At 39.8% G+C, this 20,836-nt stretch overlaps 3 protein-coding genes across 7 annotated transcripts; 1 reads left to right on the top strand and 2 right to left on the bottom strand.

Annotated features, from left to right (window-relative positions):
- Positions 1–363: 363 nt before the first annotated feature.
- hang (hangover) lies at positions 364–15,428 on the bottom strand. Of its 3 annotated transcripts, XM_068303694.1 has the most exons (8): positions 14,610–15,428; positions 10,403–10,843; positions 9,215–9,364; positions 7,390–9,139; positions 5,959–6,971; positions 5,263–5,892; positions 3,244–4,735; positions 364–3,106 (listed from the first exon to the last, which is right to left on the bottom strand). In XM_068303694.1, the coding sequence occupies exons 1-8, from the start codon at positions 14,892–14,894 to the stop codon at positions 2,952–2,954; spliced, it is 5,916 nt and encodes a 1,971-aa protein (XP_068159795.1). In that variant the 5' UTR covers positions 14,895–15,428; the 3' UTR covers positions 364–2,951. The 3 variants fall into 3 exon arrangements, with proteins under 3 accessions (XP_068159795.1, XP_068159793.1, XP_068159794.1); XM_068303692.1 differs by having other exon boundaries at positions 364–4,735; XM_068303693.1 differs by having other exon boundaries at positions 364–4,735; positions 7,402–9,139.
- Positions 15,429–15,945: 517 nt separating this feature from the next.
- Positions 15,946–19,534, top strand: regucalcin. Of its 3 annotated transcripts, none has more exons than XM_068303382.1 (2): positions 15,946–16,035; positions 18,519–19,534. In XM_068303382.1, exon 2 carries the CDS (start codon positions 18,519–18,521, stop codon positions 19,428–19,430), a length of 912 nt encoding a protein of 303 aa, XP_068159483.1. In that variant the 5' UTR covers positions 15,946–16,035; the 3' UTR covers positions 19,431–19,534. The 3 variants fall into 3 exon arrangements, with proteins under 3 accessions (XP_068159483.1, XP_068159482.1, XP_068159481.1); XM_068303381.1 differs by lacking the exon at positions 15,946–16,035 and adding an exon at positions 17,753–17,842; XM_068303380.1 differs by lacking the exon at positions 15,946–16,035 and adding an exon at positions 18,267–18,416.
- Positions 19,535–19,574: 40 nt separating this feature from the next.
- On the bottom strand, positions 19,575–20,334 carry Chrac-16 (chromatin accessibility complex protein 1). The gene has a single exon (XM_068303383.1). It carries the CDS (start codon positions 20,244–20,246, stop codon positions 19,794–19,796), a length of 453 nt encoding a protein of 150 aa, XP_068159484.1. The 5' UTR covers positions 20,247–20,334; the 3' UTR covers positions 19,575–19,793.
- Positions 20,335–20,836: the final 502 nt, after the last annotated feature.

Genomic DNA, 20,836 nt, shown 5'->3' with positions numbered 1-20,836 from the left:
TTCATTTGTGTACTTGTTGTTTTTACGGGTTCTTTATCCTAAATGACCAAAATCAAGCCGCATGCTCCAGTCCAAGGTGTTGTCTTTCAAATATCTCAATCCAACCGATTTTCAAAAGTGCTATCTCTTTTTAATTGAGAAATCAGCCAATTATCATGTTATCGAAACAAAAAATGTTTAAGCACTGTAAAGTATAATTACAATAATTCTACGAAAAGCAGTGATAGTTCATCAATAATTCAGATAATAAACAAGTTTTTTCTTAAGTTTCGCAGACTAACTATGCGACTTAATCGTAGAAATAGATCCAAAGACTGCCAACTAGCAAAATCCAAACAAATTAAACAGAGACAAAGAACTATATTACGATCATTTGTAATGCTTTTGTTTATTAGCTCAATTTTTCTTAAGAGCAGTAATGTTAAACACATTCGGGATGGTAAAGTAAAGGAGACAGAGTAAGGATGAAGGCCAATGCCTGCCTGCGCCTTCAGCTTATAATATGTAGCAATGTTTTTTGTTGTTTTTTGTTTTATTGTATCGCTTATTTACTTTATTATTATTATAGTTATTATTATTTTGTACGTTTTATAATCTATGTTTTGCAATTACAGTATAGTTGAATTCTTATATCTAGTATTTAAAAGAATCTAGAACTATTCGTTTTGGAGCTGAGTGTTTACATGTGTATTTTGTGGCTGAATGACAAAAGTTCGAATTTCAATCCCAAGCGGCAATTACATATATGTAGATATATGTATATATATGCCTGAATGATTTAAAGATTTGAAATACGACTTCTACCCAACTACGAATGCCGGCACAGCTCTTTCCAGTTCTCAATTTGTCTCTAGACTTGGGTGTATGGCAACAAATATATATTTTATTAATTCAATTGGAATCGTTTATTATATATTCATCATTCATCTTCATAGTACTAGATATATTGTGCTTTAAATTTTAGTTGCTGCTATTAACTACCATCTCCCTCTTTCTAACTCAAGACGGAGAAAACGCATTAGCTTTTTTTTTTTTTTTTGTCAGAGTGCGTGAAACAAATTGGAATCATATCCAAATTAAATAGCTAATTTAGAATATAGCTTTAAAAATTTAAACGGATTTACGCAAATTGTTTGATTGAAAATAAAGTTTGACTGATAAATGGATTTGCTTATCTTATCTTATAAAAAACCGAACATAAAAAGTTAATTTCTTATGAATTTTTTGGATTTATATCCAGATTATTTAAGAGTATAGCAAGTGTCCCTTAAATCATAAAAAAACTGAAATAGTTTTTCGTTCATATCATTATCTTCTTGCTGATCTATAAAATAGTAAGTAGTCGTAGTGTAGAGATCTGGATATATGAATGTTTTTCCTAAACGGTATACATAGCAATCAAGGAAATAAATTTTTAATTTCAAATAATGAAAGCATCTCTTCATGTTTTTCTTGTTTTGTCTTTTGTCTAATGCGTTTTTGCCTTTAAGTAATTCTTATTTACATTTCGAGGACAATGCTAGAAAACGGTAAATGAAATGTTTTTCAAATAAATTAAAATTGATAAATGGTTTTTCAAACCCCTTGAAAAAACGCCTATTGCTAGTTAGCTTAGTGTCCTAAACGAATCTTAAATGTTATATGAGCGCGATTTTGTTTCTTTTTTTTTTTAATACCCTTGCCTTATATATTTGAATAAGATCGAGTAAAACCTTTTTTTGCCATGTCCTTTCTCAGTTTTAAAGCTATGTCTATGAAATCTGAGTTTAAATTGATTGAAATTAGTCGGCAGTATAATAGGCATTATAAATTATATGCATATATATTTGTATGTAAGATTTCATAATTGTCATTGTTTTAAATCGGACATTTTACGACATTATGCATAGGTATATGCACACTAATAGGTCAGTCACAATTGAAATCACTTAATTATATGTATATATTTATATATTTTATTTGTTTTTGGTATATTTTCTTGTGTGTTTTTTGTCGACCATATTGAGCCTGGCTATTAACAAGGATTTGCTAACATGTTTTTGGTATGTTTTTGTTTTTGAGAAAGTTTGACTTAAAACTGAAGAGATCGTCTTTTATACATATTCAAAACAGTGACAGCAAGGGTAGATAGAAATTCGGCTTACCGAAGTTTTTCTTACAGTATGGTTTGTTGTTTTTACGTTTTTATATTACTTGATTTTTGTATTATACTTTGGTACGGCTTAAACACCATTTTTTCTGTTTCATTTTTACTTTCTTGTTTTTCAGTTTTAAGATATATATTTTATATAAATATATATAAGTGTGGTTAAGTATAAGTAAATCTAACTATGTATATATACTTAAACTTTTCTCTGGCATGCATTTTTTGTATGTGCTTTTGTGTATATGAATGTATTCTTTTTTGTATGTGGTTGCGTGTGTGTGCGTGATGTGTGTGTGTGTGTGTGCGCGTTGGTTTTTTAGATACAAACTAATTCAACATTTAAGAAGGAAAAAAAAAAAACTATATTAGTTGTAGTTTTACATCTTTAGCTAAAACTATGTCTTAATCTTATACATATAGCTACACCAACACACCCACCCAAACATATAATGCACACACACACACCCATACAGAGAAGCTTTTATGCAGATGTACATAAATGTGTTGTTACTGATGGAATGCTATGTGGCCTGTTGTAATTGTTCTCTGATGATGATTTGCTGATGATTGGTCTTTATACATTTTTCATGATCATTGATTGATGGATGGATGGATGAATGGATAGATTGTTTATAATCATGTTTTGTAGCTTATTTTGGTCGTGTGAGTATGTGAGGTCGCGGGTGGTGCGTGATGTGAAGAGCAATGTTGGACTCAAAATCAGTTTGATGTCTTAACGGACGAAGATTTTGTTGTCGTTGTTGTTGTTATTATTCTATTTGTTTTATTGTTGTTGTTTATGATATTAGAAGAAGTGCTCACCACCGCCGTCGCTGCTGCTGCTGCTGCTGTCGCTGCCGCTGTCACCACTTTTAGACCCGTTGTTGTTGTTGTTGCCGTTGTCGTTGACATTTTTGGCCCATTCAGAAAATGGCTTTTGATGTGGGTCTGCAACTGCTCCTGAGAATCGAAACAAAGTTGACATAGATCACACGTATAGCTGGAATTATCAGACTGATCAGCATCAGCATCAGCAGCGTCAGTAAATGCCGCCGCTGCCGCTGCTGCTGCTGTTGCCTTCTTTTTACGCCGCTCACCCATTGAATGTGAAGTTGTGTTTGTTGTCAATGATTCACTCTCCGATGATGACGTAGTTGATGTGGCTACGGGTCTCCCAGTTACTCTATCAACATCATCTTCCTCCTCGTCGCCATCATCATCGTCATCAACATCGTCATCATCAACTTCTTCTTCGACAACAACAACGCCATCATTGACCACACCACCATCTAAATCCTCCTCAATATCATCATCATCAACATCATACTCCTCAATAATATCTTCAATGGGTATAACCCCATCATGCTCCACTTCACCAACATGGTCATCAACATTATTTTTCACTGAACTTGGTGTCATTTTTAACTGATGTTTTCCATTCAAAATGGGTGGCTCTGAAATGCCTTCTTCATCGACATTAGCATCGTCCTCTCCCTCATCATTATCTTCATTGTCCTCGTCGTCGTCCTCATCATCATCATCTTCATCATCCTCATCATCATCGTCGTCATCATCATCATCATCTCCATCCGAGCTTAAAACTTCCTCGAGAAGATCATCATCAGCAGCAACTGGAACTGCAACTGGCACCGGCTTAGTTTGCTGCTCGATTTCAACAACTTGTTCCTCTTCCACATCATCGTCATCCTCGTCGTCATCATCGTCGTCGTCATCATCATCATCGTCATCGTCATCATCATCATCTTCGTCATCAGAAGTATCCTCTCCATCGTCATCATCTGAGCTATCATCATCCCCTTCATCCAGATCGCTATCTTCTGGCTGAGCTGTCGACGCCTTTTCATTTTTCACATCTGCCATTATCTGTACCTTCTGGTCGACGACACCTTCGCTTTTAGACGATAGCTCTACACTTGATTCTGGCTTTTGCTCTAGTTTTATAATACCGGTCTTAGATGTTTCGCTTGCGTTTGGTGCTGTTGTTGTGGTTGCTGCTGCTGTTGAAGCGGCTGCTGTTGCTATCTTCTCTGATACGGGGACTATAACATCCTCCTTAAGGTGATTGTTAATATGATTGATGAGCTTCTCTTTGCGTGACAAGTATTCGCCACATAGATCACATCCCCATTGAAAGGGACAAAAAGGACGCACCACTTTCGCATCGGCCAATTTATGTTCAATCCACAATTCTTTAGTATCAAATTGAAGATCACAACGGCGGCATGAGAGCGGTTTATCAACTACAATGACTGGTGGTTCGGGTAAATGGCTAACCTCATGTTTATGCAGCTCATACATATGGCGACGCAGATTGTTGTTGCTGATGAAGGTGGAAGCGCAATAATCACATTTCAATTCACGTTTCCGTTTCAGCGATTTGCTTGCTCCCGTCATTGAAGTCGCTGATGAATTGTGGTTCTGTTGCTGCTGGCTCTGATTGTGGCTGGAGTTCAGTTGTTGCTGCTGTTGATTGGGCACCAGACCCACTGCATGCAGTTCGCGTAGATGCAACATCGAATTGTTGTTGTTGTTGTTGTTCAACTGTGTCGCTTCGCCGTCGATGGGGTTCTATATATATATACATATATATGCAGAGAAAATAAAAGAGAGAAAGGAAGAAAGAAAAAAGGGGGGAAAGGGAGAGCGAAAAATTGATTGGCATGCATGGGAGGGGGAAAGAAAAAAGTAAATATCGATTAGTAAAAATGATTTGCTCAAGTTATCTACATATAATCATTTGTTTTTTGCGACTGGTGCGGAGGTTGCAGCAGCTGGGTTTGTTATTGTTGCCAACAGCAACGACAAGTCGCCACCAGTTCTTGTGTCCGCCTTTCTTGTTATTTTCAATTCGAAACTTTGTTAAAAATATTTGTGTACAATAAATTTAAAAAATCATAAATGAATATCGCACATCAATGATCGGTGGTGATTTATCGCTGATATTTTTTTTTGAGGGGCAAAAACACAATCCCAGCAGCAATAAAACAAATTCTTTCATCATCAAGTTCAGTTCAGAGTAGTAGGGGTGAGAGGGCGTTAGGGGGTTACTTGGTTCGTTGATCTCCTCCTTGCTGCACAAGCCGAAAAACGCTCACCTGCTTGCTATCACCTCTGAAATGCCATTTGCGATGCACCTTAAGTGCAATCACTTGGGGGAATGTCTTGGCACACAAATCGCATGCATATTCCCCATTCTCGTTCTGTCGCTCGACTTGGAATTGTCCCGGATCAGCTGGACTATCGTCAAACATAGCCGCTAATGGATTATCCACATACAATTCCTGTTCATGTTTCTGTATGTGCTTAGTAAACATTTCCTGATCGATAAAGCGTGCTCCACAAATGGTGCAAGCCACCTCAGGTATACGTATCTTGACATGAGCCGCCGCTGACGATGACGAGGAAGGAGCCGCAGCAGTGGGCGCAGAAACTTCATCAGTAGTATCATCTAAATTTAGTTGTGATTGCTGTTCAACATCTTCTTCCTCATCGTCATCATCGTCGCCAGTTTTGTGCTTGAATACAACAAGACTACGTCTTAGCTGATCTTGTTGGTTTTGGTGCTGCTGTTGTTGTGGTTGTTGATGTGCGCCTGTTGAGGTTATCGGCTTACGATTGCAAGTGGGCATATGATTGTCCAGCATTTGACGATCGAAAAATACTTTGCGACATAGGCAACACTCAGCCGGATCAGGCACTTGGGGATGTTTCTTATAGCGATGAACCTGAAAAATCAATGAAATAATTAAATAAATTGCTATAAACTGTCTGATAAACATCGACACACATACCCAGAGACTTTTTCTGCCACTGTAGACATTGCCGCAGTCTTTGCACGAATAATCATTGGAATCAAATTCATCGTGGGAGTTAATGTGAATGGCCAACTTTTTGTTGGTATTGAAATTGGATGGGCAATATTTGCATTGATACCAATACAAAGGTGCGGGTAAAGAACCAACATTGTTTGTTGATGAAGATGTTGCTCCTGCTGTTGCTGCTGCCGTTCCTGTTGTTGTTGCTGCTGCTGTCGATGCTGAAGAGGAAGCTGTGGCCAACTCATGCACACTTCGCTTATGCTGCTGCAATTCCATCTCTGAACTGTAGACTATGGAACAAATTTCGCATTCAAATTGCTTAATTATCATCTCATCTTTTATGGCCTTGCCGTGCACCTTAAACAGATGCACTTTCAATCCCTTCTCATAAGCGAATTCGGCATTACAAAGTTTGCATTTAATGAACTGAACATTCTGCACTTGATGGTCGGTAAGCATATGATAACGATAGGATTTCTTGGAGCTAAAGCGTCGCTGGCATATGCGGCAACGCATACGCCGAAAACGACGATCGGCTGCCTGATCCAAACTGCGACGAAATTGTATTGCCTGTACTTGAGGTGCGGCCGCCGATGACGAAGAGGCCAATAAGTTTGTCTCCGCCGATGCTATTGTTGTTTTGCCCTTATTTGATGGCGTTGCTGTATCCGCTGTAATCGGAGGAGCCGCTGTTATGGTCAATGATTTGGGTGTCATGCGATTGGCTGCAGCCAAAGCAGCATTTGTGCTAGATGAGGCAGACGTCGAGGCAGAAGCATTTGCTGATGCCGAGGCATTCGCAGAGGCTGTATAATGTGAACGCATGTGATTGGATAGACCAATATTGTTGCTGAATACTGCATTGCAAATGGGACACTCCTTTTGCTGTGTTGCAGCCATGCCCATCAGACTGCTGTTATTACTGCTGTCGTCCAGTCGTATCTTTTTGGCCACACTGCCAGTTGTTCCCTCATCGTCGTCATCATCTGAAATGAGAAATAGTCATCGTTAATTAGTTAAGTTAATCTTGCTCTCTCTCTCTCTCTATCTCATATTGTCTTAAATTTTTAGTATTTACATAGAAATGAAAGAAATAAGAAGCAACAAAAAGACAGACTACACTACACAATTACCAAATAATTGATTGACATTAGCCCACATTTGGTGGAGAAGATATTTTTAAGTTTTTTGACGTTCTTCATTAACATTTTGTTGCAAAATACACAATTTATTCATTTGTGTTATGTAGCGAAATATTAGATAATTAAATTGATATGTAATAAAATTGTAAAATCATTTACTTTAATCATAAATCAAAAGGCTATATGTCAGTCAGTTAAAACACACTGTAACACTGAAGTCGATGAAAGGTTTTTGGACAAACTACACTCTAAGCCTAATTACCGAGGGTCCCACCATTTGTTATCGACATCAGATCCTTCATCACATAATCATATCGGCCCGTATAGACATTGGGTGTACTGCCATCGGCTAGTTTAACGGCATCAGCATTAACAATATACTCAAATCCGCCAGAATGGCGATTTTTATCAACGCCATGGACATTGATCATATGCTCACGCAGATAAGAGATTCGTGGATAGCCCAAACCGCAACGTACACATTTGTATGTTTCGGGCAGTTTATTTGGATGCTTGGATTCCATGTGACGGAGCACATTGTTGTAATTGTTATATTGCTGGCCACAAATGGGACAGACCTGGGGCATGCGGGAGAAATATTGAGATTTTGGAGCGCCATCACGATCACGATTGGCCGCCGACGATGCCACGGATCCACCACCTAATAAACCACCACTAGCTGTCACTGCGGAAGCAGCAGCAGCTGCTCCTCCAGCTGGCTTTGGTGTAGATGTTATCAGTGATGGCGTGGGAGCACTACGAGATTCATCTGCCGATCCAATGCCCAACGCACCCAGCAGATTCTTCTTGCCAGGCGAATGGGAATTATCCACATTTGGTGTACCAATCACAGTCGTCGATGAGACATTATCACTGCTCAAGCCGCCCAAATGATCCTGATAGACATGATCGAGGAATCGCTGATGCGTCTCCAATTTGGCATCGCAGGTCATGCATCGCAGGCGAACAATGCAGTCCATGTTGTTGTAATGACGCCGCCTGTCCACAGGATCGGCAAAGTCTAGGCCACAGAAACTGCACTGAATCGAATTGTTGTCTTTACGCTGAACATCCGCATGCTTATCATAGACATGGGTACGGAACTCATGTTTGGTGCGAAAACCTTTTGGGCAGAGTTTACATTCGTATAGCTTATTGACCAGAAGTTCTTTGGCCCGCAGCTTCTCTGGGCGGTCAGATGTAGTTGTTGTTGCTGTTGTACCACTTGTTCCACTCGAACCGGAAACAACTGTCACAGCTGCTGGGACGACAACTGGAACAGCAGCAGGCGATGGAGCAACTGAGGTTCCATCGTTCTGCTGCTGCTTGTTGTTGATGGCATTCATAACTCTGTACAGATTGATGCAGTTGCGCTTCTTCAGATGTGATATAAACAAAGCCTTCGAGTCATTCATCTTTAGGCAATTGAAACACAGATTACGCGGCAACAATGGATACTTCTTGCGTACATGGGCCATAAAATTCTTATAGGTGCTAAAGAATTTATTGCAACAACGGCAAGTCATCGTTTGATACTGCTCAAGGAATTCGGCATTCTGCTCGATAAATTCAACTTTGTCGCGACTCAGCAAGGATTGATATTGCTCGGGATTATCGTAGTCATAGCCGCCAGCTTCACATTTGATAAAGGCATTCATTACCACCTGACGATACTTTTGCGTTGACATATTTCCACCGGAACGACTTGCCTCAGCTGAGGCTGCTGCAGCAGCGGCCCGTTGGATTTCCAATGCCGCGGCCAGGGCCGGCGTTGGCTTTGTAACTGGGGTATTGTTAGGCGAATCGGTGGACAATTGAAAGAGATTCGGATGCAGATTACGCTCATGCCGTCGGGCATTGGCTCGTGTGGAGAACTGTAGGCTACATGCCCGGCAACTGGCTACTTTTGAGTCACCAGCAGCGGCGACACTGGCAACAGCGCTAGCTGGTAGCGCAGCAGCCGCTGCAGCTGCTGTAACACCATGCTGAGCCGTATAATCATAGTCCGAAGTCTGTAAAGGAATGAAAAATGGAAATGTGTTATACATATACATTATACTCCTCTCTCGAATTAGGGGTTTGCTTACCATCAATGGGACCTCGCCTTCGTGCTCGGAACGCTCTAGGAACATTGTGGGATCAACCATATCATCTATGGATTCATCTATGGACTTCATCTGATAGTCATCATCGGTATCGTCGATAGGCTCATCTTTGATGGGCACAGCGGGCAGAGGCTGTATTTAGAATGGAAGGGGGATGAGATAAAGAAAAACATGGAGGTCCTTGGATCAGTAATGCAGAAATTTCTACCAATTTGTTTTGTTTGTATATATAGATATATAAATAATTAACTCTTGATGGTTTATATAAGGAACTCCGCTTTATATCCTGTGCTTGAATAAATAGAGAAAAATGCTGGACCAATGTAGGTTGGGGATATGGGGAAAGGGGGGGTCTCTTCGAATGCACGATACAATTACATTATAGGAATAGCGTCTGAAAAATCGCAATTGCTGTGTGGCGCTTTGCAGCGTCACCGGCATTAGCAGCGGTGTCGCAGTCGCAGTCGTTGTCGTCGAATATGTTGATGGGGCAGCCACCGATATGGGCATTAACAGTGGCTTTGGCGGTGGTAGCGGTAATACAGCAGTTGACATAGATGGGATTGGAGCAGGAACAGAAGGAGGAGGAGGGGGAGGTGGTGGTGCAGAAGCACCAGTAAGATGTATTGGCGATGATGGGACTGTTATATCTAAGGGTAAATACATTTTGGTTTTCAGTTTGCGCATGGAAGTGGAAAGACCAGTGGGATTAGTTGTAGGTGCTGCAACTACATGACCAGGACCACGTCTTCCTTGATGCTGACGTGAACGTCTTGGAGTATATTGATATTGTGCCTGATGTTGCCTACTTCTTTGCTGTTGGTATTTACGATATGGTTGCTGTGGATGCTGCTGCTGATAATGATGATGAGGATGAGAATGGGAATGATGACGGTGTAGTTGAGATTGGGTGTGAAATTGGGACGATGACGAAGTCGAGGCAGAGGAGCAAGATGCAATTGTTGCTGTTGGTAACACTTGGACAAGTAGAGTTTCACCACCAACACCACTACTGCCAGCGTTACTATTACCGCCACCACACGCTGCCCAACCGCCTGTTAATTGGGTTGCCTGCAATTGTTGTTGTTGTTGCTGCTGTAGCTGCTGCTTCTGCTGTTGCTGCTGTTGATGGTAGGGCTGCTGCTGCTGCTGCTGTTGTTTGGGACTCACATAGACTGTTAAAGATTTGCGTTTCTTTAGCGCTGGTATTCCATCCAATATATGGGCTGCTGCTGCCGCCGCTGCGGATGCTGATGCTGCTGCTAAGGTAGATGACGATTTATCCGCTGGATCATCTGATGCCACATCGTTGTTGTTGTTGTTGCTGCTACTGCTGCTGCCGGCAACAAATGTTTCAATCTCGGCCACTTGATGGTGATCAGATCCGGCTGTTGCTGTTCCAGTTCCATTCTCCGAGCTATTCAAATCTAAATAGTTCAAAAGTTTGCTTTTACTTGACGTCGTCGTTGTCGTCGTCGCTGTAGACGTCTCCAGCCATTGCCGCTGTTTGGTTTGCGAGCTGAGGCAACGATTTTTAAAACTTTGCCATGAATTCAGATAGCTAATACAAGCATGACAAATCTGTTGTGAAAAACGATCCTGTGGTGTGATCTAAAAAAAATTAACAGAAAGATATACAAACTAAGTTAGTCAGTGTTTTATTTATTAATTATCTCGTTTAACTTATTAAAGACCAAACTAATCATAACCAAGAAGAAAACGTAATTTAATTTTATATGTTGTCAAATGCGAAAATAAGTTGAACAAGAAGTTCAATTTGAACTTCTATCAAGTCCCAAAAACAAAAAAAAGAATCTGAAATTGATTGACCCCCAACCTAAATATGCACTTGACGATTTCGGTAACAACAACAGATACAATGAAGACAATTCTAGAGGCAGGAGGAGAAATGATTTGCAAGGATTACCTTACCTTTATTACAGCAGAAATCATTGAAGCGAGAAGAACTAAGTAACTACCCCCCATTTAAAATGTCAATGACCTGTTTATAATTATATGTAAAACTTGCAGTCGTTCAGCAGCATCCCAAACTCGGCACACACACACACACCTCTGCGCAAATCAAATGCATATGTCCCTTTTCCGATTATGGATGTTGTATGCATGTATATGTGCGCATGTTTAGTATATATATGTGTGTACATATATATACTGGATCTATGTACTTGCATATCTACATAGAAACAAACGGTAGTTAACGGACACCTCTTTTCCCGACACCTTTATTCTTTTCTCATATATAAAATCTACAAAATGCAAAAAAATGAGTGACCATCATCATATTGTCCACTCGAGGGAGGCAAAATAAAACAAAATCAATGCTTAGTAATATGCTAAACACAGACCATGATTGATTTAATTACAATTAATTTCTGCAAATGCAATTTGACATTTAATTGATGGATTCTTCTCCTTCGTTTGTCTATTTTTTGTTGTTGTGTAATAATATTTATGCAATTGTAATTTACACCAAATAGCACCTACACACAATCCTTTGGCTTTCTTCCACCTCCTCCTCCTTCATATTCCTGTTCATGTACTTATGTTCCCTCATTTCATTTATATACTATGCTTATGTACTTCCCCCTTCCTTTGACAATTCCTTTGGCTTGGACACTTGGAGTGTAGTCTTGGATTTGTGTGTATTTTGGAGGGGCTTTGAGGGTTTTCGATAACATGTTGTTGTTCATTCAACCTGCCCACACCACATACTCCAAAACACACACGCACACAGAAACCGCCGCCATATTACCACATGAACAGACACACACATAAGCCTCCCTTCTCCCTTTCTCTCTCTCTTTCACGTATTGTATCATCTCCTAGTTAGCTTAAAACTTTAATATTGGAGAATTGAGGCAGGTTAAAGATTATATCCTCATCTCCCTTACTTCAGGTAGAAAGGAAAAAATAAAAAAAAATTTAAGAGCAGCTGCTAGACATAAGATGAAGCAAACCCAAGCAGACCAGGTGCATCATCGTCATCATCAACGTGGCCATCGTGTGGATGGATATGAGATGAAAGAAATCGTATCGAACGAGTTTCATTTTTGTTGTTTTCCTTTTTGTGTCCTTATTCGCCCGTCCCTGTGTATGTGTGTGTGGATCCTATCTCTGGACACAAAGTGTACCCATCAATTGCCCAATGTTTATTTTTTTTATTGTTGTTCCTGTTTTTTTTTCAATGATAATGGCGATAGTTTGATTAAAATAAAAACGATAAGTTATCGATTATTTGATTTACCGTTAGGCATGCTGAAACTGAATATGAGGGGATGCACTGCATCCGCCACATCAGAGAAAGTTATGGTTGTTGTTTGGTTTATTTAATTTTTCGTTGTTTCTTTTGATTATGTTTTGGGCTTTTTTGTTTTTAACGAAATTCGATGCGGGCCCAGGCCCAAAACCCAAACCCATCAGGTAATCTGCGTAAAGAGCCGCAGAGTTGCCCAAGGTGAAACCACTCGACGACTACCCGCGCTGCCTGCCCCTGTGCCTACTTGCCCTGCCCTGGTCTGGCATGGCATGGTCAGGCCTTTGTCTCATTTTCTTTTTTTTTTCGCTCTCTCTCTCTCCCTCTTTTGGTGTGTATGTGTGTGTGTGTGTGTTATATGAACGAGCATGTGGTCCGCCTCCAGATAACGAGAACAGAGCCAGCGAGCCAGAAGAAGCAGTCGAGCTAGCGATGACGCCAACCAAATGCTCGTCGTCGTCGTCAACTCTCGGTCGGGTATGGGTATATGGGTGCGTATGTGTATATGTAATTGTGTGTGTGTGTGCGCGCCATGAAATCGAGCCAAAGCCAAAACAGACCCAGCCAGCCAGCCAGCGAGCCAGCCAGCTAACCAACCAACCAGCCACCAGTCGTCACCAGCTCACCAGAGAGACCCCAGAGCCATGGCACTGGCACACGCAGCAGCAACGTGTAGCAGCAGCAGTGGCGGCGGCGGCGGTAACCGAACGACGAGGGCGATGTCGAGATGTCGATGTCGATGCCGCCGGGGGTCAGGCCTCAGAAACGGGCAACCATTTTGAGTGTATTTGTATATATATAAATGTGTGTGTGTGTTTTGTATGCATGTATATATGTATGTGTGTGTGTGCAGCCGAATGAACGAAGTAGGAAAAAAAGTGGATGACGACGACGACGACAACGGACGATGATGAGGGCCTGCTGCTGCTTCTGTTGCCTGTTGAAAGAATCAATAAAAACCGAAGCTAGCGAAGCCAACCTGTCCTGGCCCTGGGAGGAAGTAGTAGCAGCAGCAGCAGGAGCAAGAGGAGAACAATGTGGCGTTGTCATCCAAATGGATGATGATGATGATGCCAACAAAGTTATAGGAGACGCAAGCGCACATTAGCGGAAGCGGAGCAAAGCGAAAAGAGCGAGCGAGCAAGTAAGAGAGAGAGAGAGGTAGAGGCAAAAATGTTGGATGTGGATAAAAATCTGGTCAAAGCCGCCCGTTGGAGTAACAACAGAGGCGGCCGCCAGACGGCAGCTGCTATTGAATCTTCCTTAAGAAAATTCCATGAAAATGGGCAGTGTGGAAAGGGAAGAAGACGACCAAGTGGATAAGTGAGACGGAGTAGAAACAAAAGTTGAATACGAATAATTGCTTGGCCCTGGGTTTTCTGAGTGCCTGTCCAGCGTATACAGACACACATACATTGACACACACACATAAACAAGCACAACCAATTCGATTCGGAGTCATTGCGGTTTCTGCTTTATGCTGGCCATTTGTACGAATACCTCGCCAGGATCAACTCTAACCTCAATTCATATCACTGGGATTGGGCAATGCCTGCTAACAGCAGCAACAGCGGCGTCGACCAGTGACGGGGCGATGTCATGACTTGGCAGACTATAAACTAAGCATGCGGCGTCAGAGGCGGCGTCAGCGGCAGCGACAGTGCCAATGACAGTGCCAGTGTCAGTTGAGGATTCCATTTTTCTGTTCCCATATTTTTGTTTTGCTTGCACAACTTTTGCGCTTTTAGCTTTCGTTTGGCTCTTGGATTTTGGTTTCTGTCGAACACGTAACCTCACTTTTTTTTACTGTTTCTTTTCATATTTCTTTTCTCTGATCCCCTCCAGCCACAATTCAATTGAAACTTTATCGAAGGGGCTACACGCCGCCTGCTGCGGGTGTGGCTCCTGTGGTCCGAGCAAGCAGCAAGAGGAGGAGGAAGTGGTCGGAAATGTGTATAACAGTTTTCTCTGGCTGGGAGCAGGGAATGGAACTCAATGCTAATGATTCTACTACCACTACTACTACTACTACTACTGATGATGATGGCAATATTTTGTACTCTCTTTCTCTCTTTGTGTCTCTCTGAGTGTGTAGTATCTCACCTTGATATTGACGCAATTATAGATTTTGGTAGTCAGAGGTTCCTTATCGGCTGCATAGCTATTGATGATCGAAATACATTCTGTGGCCGGAGCAATGCAAAGACGACAACAATTTTGTAGCGTCCGTTGTTGTGCCTCCTTCTTGGAAGCGGTTGTAGCTGGAATTGTAGTTGCTGATAATTGAGTTCCACTTGCAGTTGACGTTGCTCCTGTCGATGTTATTGTCGTTCCTCCTGCAGTTGTCGTTGTTGATGTAGAATTTACATTTATCGCTGTGTCACACATTTTCACTGCTGTTGTCTATTTTGATTCGGTTTTTTTTCTCTTCTCTTCTTTTTTTGCACGTTTTCACTTTTCTTTCGCGTTGTTTTTGGCGTGCTTGTGTGCGTGCATGTGCTGCTGCGGCCAGACTTTTTTACGGTTGTTTTTTCACTTTTTCTTTCTATTTTTTGCCACCCTCACCCATATCTTGTTGTGTTATAGGCCACATTTTCTTGCTAACGTTTACTCCTCCTTTTTGGTGGTCGTCTTCGTCGTCATTGCCGTTTCTCCGTTTTGCACTACACATCACACACACACACACACACAGCAGAAGAAAAAAATATTTCGAATTGCGGCTACTGAAGGTGAACGAGTACAAGCAAGCAAACGCGTGTCCATTTACAAAGGATTCTCTTAGGGATTTCAATTTTCAACTTTCTCCCTCATCTTTTTCTTCCTTTTCAAATTCCTCTTTCTATTCTTTCTTCTTATTTTATTCTTCTTATTTTTCTCTTCACCAAGCCGTGCGCTACACGTCCACTCACTTCAGAAACAAAAAAACAACAACAACCAAAGGCGCCAATTCGCTCATCCAGTACGAGTTCGCCCAGCCAGTTAGAATTCGCTCGGCGAGGACTGCCAAATCTATCGATGGAAACAGGGAGTACGAATTCGCTCAGCCAGGGCTGCCAAATCTATCGATGGAAACAGGCAGTACGAATTCGCTCAGCCAGGGCTGCCAAATCTATCGATGGAAACTTTTCAGAGCCAATCAGCACGTGACGCAGTGTGACCAAATTATTCTTTCTAGAATGACCGCTAGGTTTAAGTTATGTAGATGCGACCATGTATGCCGATCATTTACATTATTTGAATTTTTCGAAATGCTGATTTACAGCAGCGTCGTTTCGCGGGGTGTTTGGGGATCCTGTCATTACAGGACATTTGGGCAACAAATATTGTAAAATTAGATTTTGTTTTTCATTGTATGAACGGAACAATTTAAAAACTACAAATTTTAATTAAGTCGACTACCAACACCTGTGCTTTAAATAGACACATTTGACATTTTCAACACTTTAATCTAATGCAGTGGGTGTAAAACTATTAAGAATTTGTTTTAATTATTAACTATTACATTCAATCTTCGCCTTGAAAAATTCAGGTAATTGTTGACATAATAGAGAAATTTTAAAATAAGTAATTGCCGGCCGGTAACAAAGCTTAGCCTTATAGATTAAGCATGCTATGTAAATACATACATTGTATATACATACATAGATACATACATACATATATAAAATATGTGCAATGAGAATCGATATCGATATTGATGCTTTTTTTAAGTTTCTTAAACTTTAAAAATAATAATTTACTATATTGCTTAACCCTTGAATGAAGCACACCTAGTATTTCCTTGATTATTGATACGACGTACATATGTACATACGTATGTACATATGTATGAAAAATTATATCCTATATCCAAAGCTTTTTTACCAAGGACCTACATACATATAACCTATGAAATATTTTTAACATTAAGTCTTTTTACAGATTTTTAATCTTTTTTACCCCATAAGTCGAGATTAAAGTATGTGATGAAGAATGGGTTCAACCTATTAATTTAAATGTTATTTTAATTATAATTATAGAATATAAATTGTTTGCATGTATATACATACATACATACATACATAAACACTTATGTATGTATTTATATACATAATGTATGTATTCTAGAGTCTTATCAAATAGTCATTTAAAGCAAATATGCCCATAAATCTTTTGGGCAATTAATTAGAAAAACATTTGAATTGTTTTGGATGTATATTTATTATTAAAATACAATTACACCAAGTCATCATTTTGATAAGGGATTGTCCGATTCTAAATTTAGGCACAGTCATGTCTTGAACTCAGGAAAAAAAACTGCAGACAAAGACCAAATTATGTTCGAAGGTCAAAGACAAATCCCAAAAACGTCATCTCATCCTTTGGCTGGCTGGCACAGTGGAATGGCATACGATTCCTATTATCACCATGCTAACGTTTCACAAGTTTGCAATGGACCGGAAAACTCTGGATAATCATTTCGCAAGCATAAATGTAAATAAAAAAAAAAACAATTAAAAATACACTTTAAAAATTCTAAAGGAAATATTGAAGAGAAATTAATTTTTATATTTTTATTCCAAAGCATAAAAAAAAACAAAAAAAATTAGTAATTTAATTGAATTTAAAACATATTCTTGAATTTTAAAAAATATAGTATGCAATACCAAATCGACAACTTTGGGTGATAAATTTTTTAATTTTCGTAAATTTTTAACTCTAATCTATAGTGGCAATTCCAAATTTAAAAAATACACCTCAAAGAAGACGTTGTCAAAACTTACGGTACATAATTCCACAAATTACATTATATTTAAAATTAAAATACAAATCAAAATTTTATTTTCTCATCAGCCATCCTTATTATTCGCCATTAAATATTATTCCCAAAATTAATAACCTTTAACAAAAAATTCCATTTGCACATTACATTTTTGCAACTGTGTTGATATTTTTAATCAATTTTTAATAACATATTTAACTCCCACTCGTTGCTGTAATCATATTTTTTGTTCAGTAAATTATAGAAAATACGGGAGGGTGACAGTCAGTAGCTCTCATATCAATTAATGTGTAGACGGCAAATATATATGTATATATATAGTATATTTGGCTTATCTGAAGAGTTAAATGCTTTGCCACTGGTCAATTGTCGTCTTATCAGTTCATAGGGCTTTTGGCACATAAATATGTATGTATATATATATATATATATATATATGTATATATACCCGTACGTAATCCAGTTGTGTTCCAAATCGGGTATAAAAAGATTTCTGCCTGTGGGGATTAACTTCAGTTTCGTACGCGTTGTATGTCCGAGCAGTCCGTAAAGAAATATATATTCAATTAATAAGGTAATTACAGAAGCGTTTTCTAGTTTGTTTTCCCATGGGCCATATAATTATGTAGTTTTTTTTGTTTGTTTGTTTTAAATGGCATTTAAAATAATAATTATCTGTTAAATGTGACTGAGTTAAATGACATTGTCTAGCCTTGAGTTGGCCAAATACTATCCTGAGCCTGAGATGCACATCCTTCTAAATCGATACCGATAGCATCAATGGCAAAGTATTCAAAACAAAACAAAACAAAAAAAAATGTTAATAAAATGAAACCCAACAACAATTACTGCTGCAAAATGAACAATCAAAATTAATTTACAATCCGACACAAATGTAAAAAGTCAACGCCAACCGCAATCAAAGTCTGTATAAGTGAAGGGCATGACGTCACGAGCGTCAGCATCAGCAGCTGCAGCAACATCTGTCTTCCGAGTTCAATAAAAACTCCCGCAGCAGGCGGCAGCAGCTTCAGAGTGTGTGTAGTACTCGATCGATTCATGATCCATCCAACATCCGAAAGATGCTGCATCTGTCCGAATTTAATGTGTGGTTTGCCCTTCTCATGGGCTTTCTTTGCGGTTTAACGGTAGTTCTTTATTTTGTTTAGATGCGAAGAGAGATTTATTTAAATTTTACTTATTTTACCTATCACTTTTGTGTCCATATGTTGTTTGATCCCCTTATATAGATGTCGTACAAGGTGGAACCACTTCCCGACTCCTATGCTGGCCTGGGCGAGGGTCCTCACTGGGATGCAGAGAGACAAAGTCTTTACTATGTAGACATTGAGGCAGCCGGTTTATTACGCTACGATTATAACCAAAACAAAGTGTACAAGGCCAAAGTTGAAGGTGAATCTCTAGCTGGATTTGTGCTGCCCATTGAAGGTAAACCGCAGGAATTCGCTGTCGGATGTGGACGACGCGTTCTGATTGTCAACTGGGATGGCATCGCACCAGTGGCCAAAGTGGTCCGTACTCTGTTCGAGGTGCAAAAGGAATACGAATCGAATCGCTGGAATGATGCCAAAACCGATCCGCAAGGTCGTTTCTTTGGCGGCACCATGCGTTACATTGGCGATGAATTTGTGCATCGTCACGGCGAGTTGTACAAGTGGACAGCTGGTGGCCAGATTTCTGTTGTTAAAACTGATGTAGGCATCTCCAATGGCCTGGCTTGGGATGAGAAAGCCAAGAAGTTTTATTACATTGACACCACGGACTATGAGGTCAAATCTTATGACTTTGACTTTGAGACAGGAGTGGCCACCAATCCTAAGGTTGTGTTTAATTTACGTAAAACCAGTCCCAAGGATCATCTTCTTCCCGATGGTTTGACAATTGATAGCGAAGGAAATCTCTATGTGGCCACTTTCAATGGAGCAACCATCTTTAAGGTTGATCCAAACACTGGCAAAGTGCTGTTGGAAATTAAGTTCCCCACCAAGCAGATAACCTCATCTGCCTTCGGTGGACCCAACTTGGATATCCTGTACGTGACCACAGCGGCCAAATTCGATCAGCCGTCGCCAGCAGGCACCACCTATAAGGTTACAGGCCTAAATGCCACAGGCTATGCGGGCACCAATCTAAAAATCTAAAAAATATTTTAAGAAATCTTTTTATCAAACACAAAGTGCAATTATTTCTTGTTACACTAATTGGAATAAATAAAGCCATCTTTTGAAATGTTACTAAATACAAATATTAACCAAGTCAATGTCTTTTGATGTTCGACATGGAAATTTCTCTTGTAACACTGAAATACATTATCAGCTCAATTTAATGGTAATTATATGGTATTTAGTGTATTATTTAGTAATAATTTAATTGATAATTAGAGCGTATACTGTTGGACAATAGGTCAATCAGCTGTATAAAAAGTCAAATGTTTTAAATTTGCTAATACAAAGTCTAGCGTGCTGTGAGCCATTCATCCTCCAGCAACAGCATTTATGAGGCATTCATTCTGCAGCATCGGAGCTCGAACCGGAATCACCATCATCCTCGTCATCATCGTCGTCGTCGTCGTCATCCTCGTCTTCATCACCGCTAACAGCGTTACGATTTAGACGCAACATCTCTTGGAACTCATGCACACGTATCTTGTCAGGCACAATTTGCAGCAGAAACTCGAGATTTTTGCTCTTGTTAACCAGCCGGGACAGATGCTCATATTTTAAAGTATCGCCGCTGCTGCTGCCGCCTCCGGCACTTTGTTTCGATGGAGAGCAATAGGACTTGTAGGCTTCGCGTGCTAAATGCTGGACGAAGAGTTCCGTACATTTGGTAACCATAAAGAGTACTTCATTTGTTATAAGCCCCGTATCCAAGGAACTTTTCATGATAGTGCGGACCCGACTAAGAGGCAAAAAGGTTTCTGTCGACGGAGCACGTTTGGTTTTCGAATCAGACATCTTTGGCACTTAAATTAATACCTTATTTCAAATTTTAAATAATCAAAATCAAAACCAAGCCAAGTCTGAGCCGGTAAAAACAATAAACGATAACGCGCAACTCGATAAGCCACCAAGTGTAAAATATATCGATATTAAATATTTCAAAAACATCGGACCATGTTTGAGTTCGTGAGCAAAACGCCCGAACATGTTAGAGTTCGTGCGTAATGTTGTGTTTAGTTCGATGGATGAAAATTTCAGGAAAGAGAGCGTATTCTTTAAGAGAGCCATCTGCTTTCGCTCTTGACTTTTTTGTGTGAAATTATCGACAGCCCCACGGAGGATTCACGCGGCAAAAGTGTACTCGATTACTTTCTCAAACAATGGCCTCTTTTTTGGCGGGTGAATGATTCTTCTTACTTTTACTTCCTTGTAGTGTAATTGCATAAATAATGTTCTTACAGAAACCCGACCCTTTTCTTTTTCAAAGGTATCAAATTGAAACAAAGTAAATAAACAAATGTGACCATTATTTCGATATCGATATACAGAAAAATAGATCGGTTTTTTTTCGCCACTGCCATTCGGAAATATCGAAACTGTTGCGA

Source organism: Drosophila tropicalis, unplaced genomic scaffold (assembly GCF_018151085.1).
Source record: "Drosophila tropicalis isolate 14030-0801.00 unplaced genomic scaffold, ASM1815108v1 contig_158, whole genome shotgun sequence".
Taxonomy (NCBI): Eukaryota; Metazoa; Arthropoda; class Insecta; order Diptera; family Drosophilidae; genus Drosophila; species Drosophila tropicalis.
The sequence above is the reverse complement of the archived record's forward strand: the minus strand, read 5'-3'. Positions and strand labels throughout refer to the sequence as shown.

What these genes read in the sequence shown, in the direction of transcription:
- hang (XM_068303692.1), bottom strand. Translation starts at nt 14,894, where the DNA reads ATGTGTGACACAGCGATAAATGTAAATTCTACATCAACAACGACAACT. An exon ending in GCAAATCTTTAACAGTCTAT is followed by an intron (nt 9,365 to 10,402) that starts GTGAGTCCCAAA and finishes TTCTAAATACAG; the next exon opens with CCTCTGCCCGCTGTGCCCAT. An exon ending in AAGGCGAGGTCCCATTGATG is followed by an intron (nt 9,140 to 9,214) that starts GTAAGCAAACCC and finishes ATTCCTTTACAG; the next exon opens with ACTTCGGACTATGATTATAC.
- regucalcin (XM_068303380.1), top strand. Translation starts at nt 18,351, where the DNA reads ATGCTGCATCTGTCCGAATTTAATGTGTGGTTTGCCCTTCTCATGGGC. An exon ending in GCTTTCTTTGCGGTTTAACG is followed by an intron (nt 18,417 to 18,518) that starts GTAGTTCTTTAT and finishes CCCCTTATATAG; the next exon opens with ATGTCGTACAAGGTGGAACC.
- Chrac-16 (XM_068303383.1), bottom strand. Translation starts at nt 20,246, where the DNA reads ATGTCTGATTCGAAAACCAAACGTGCTCCGTCGACAGAAACCTTTTTG.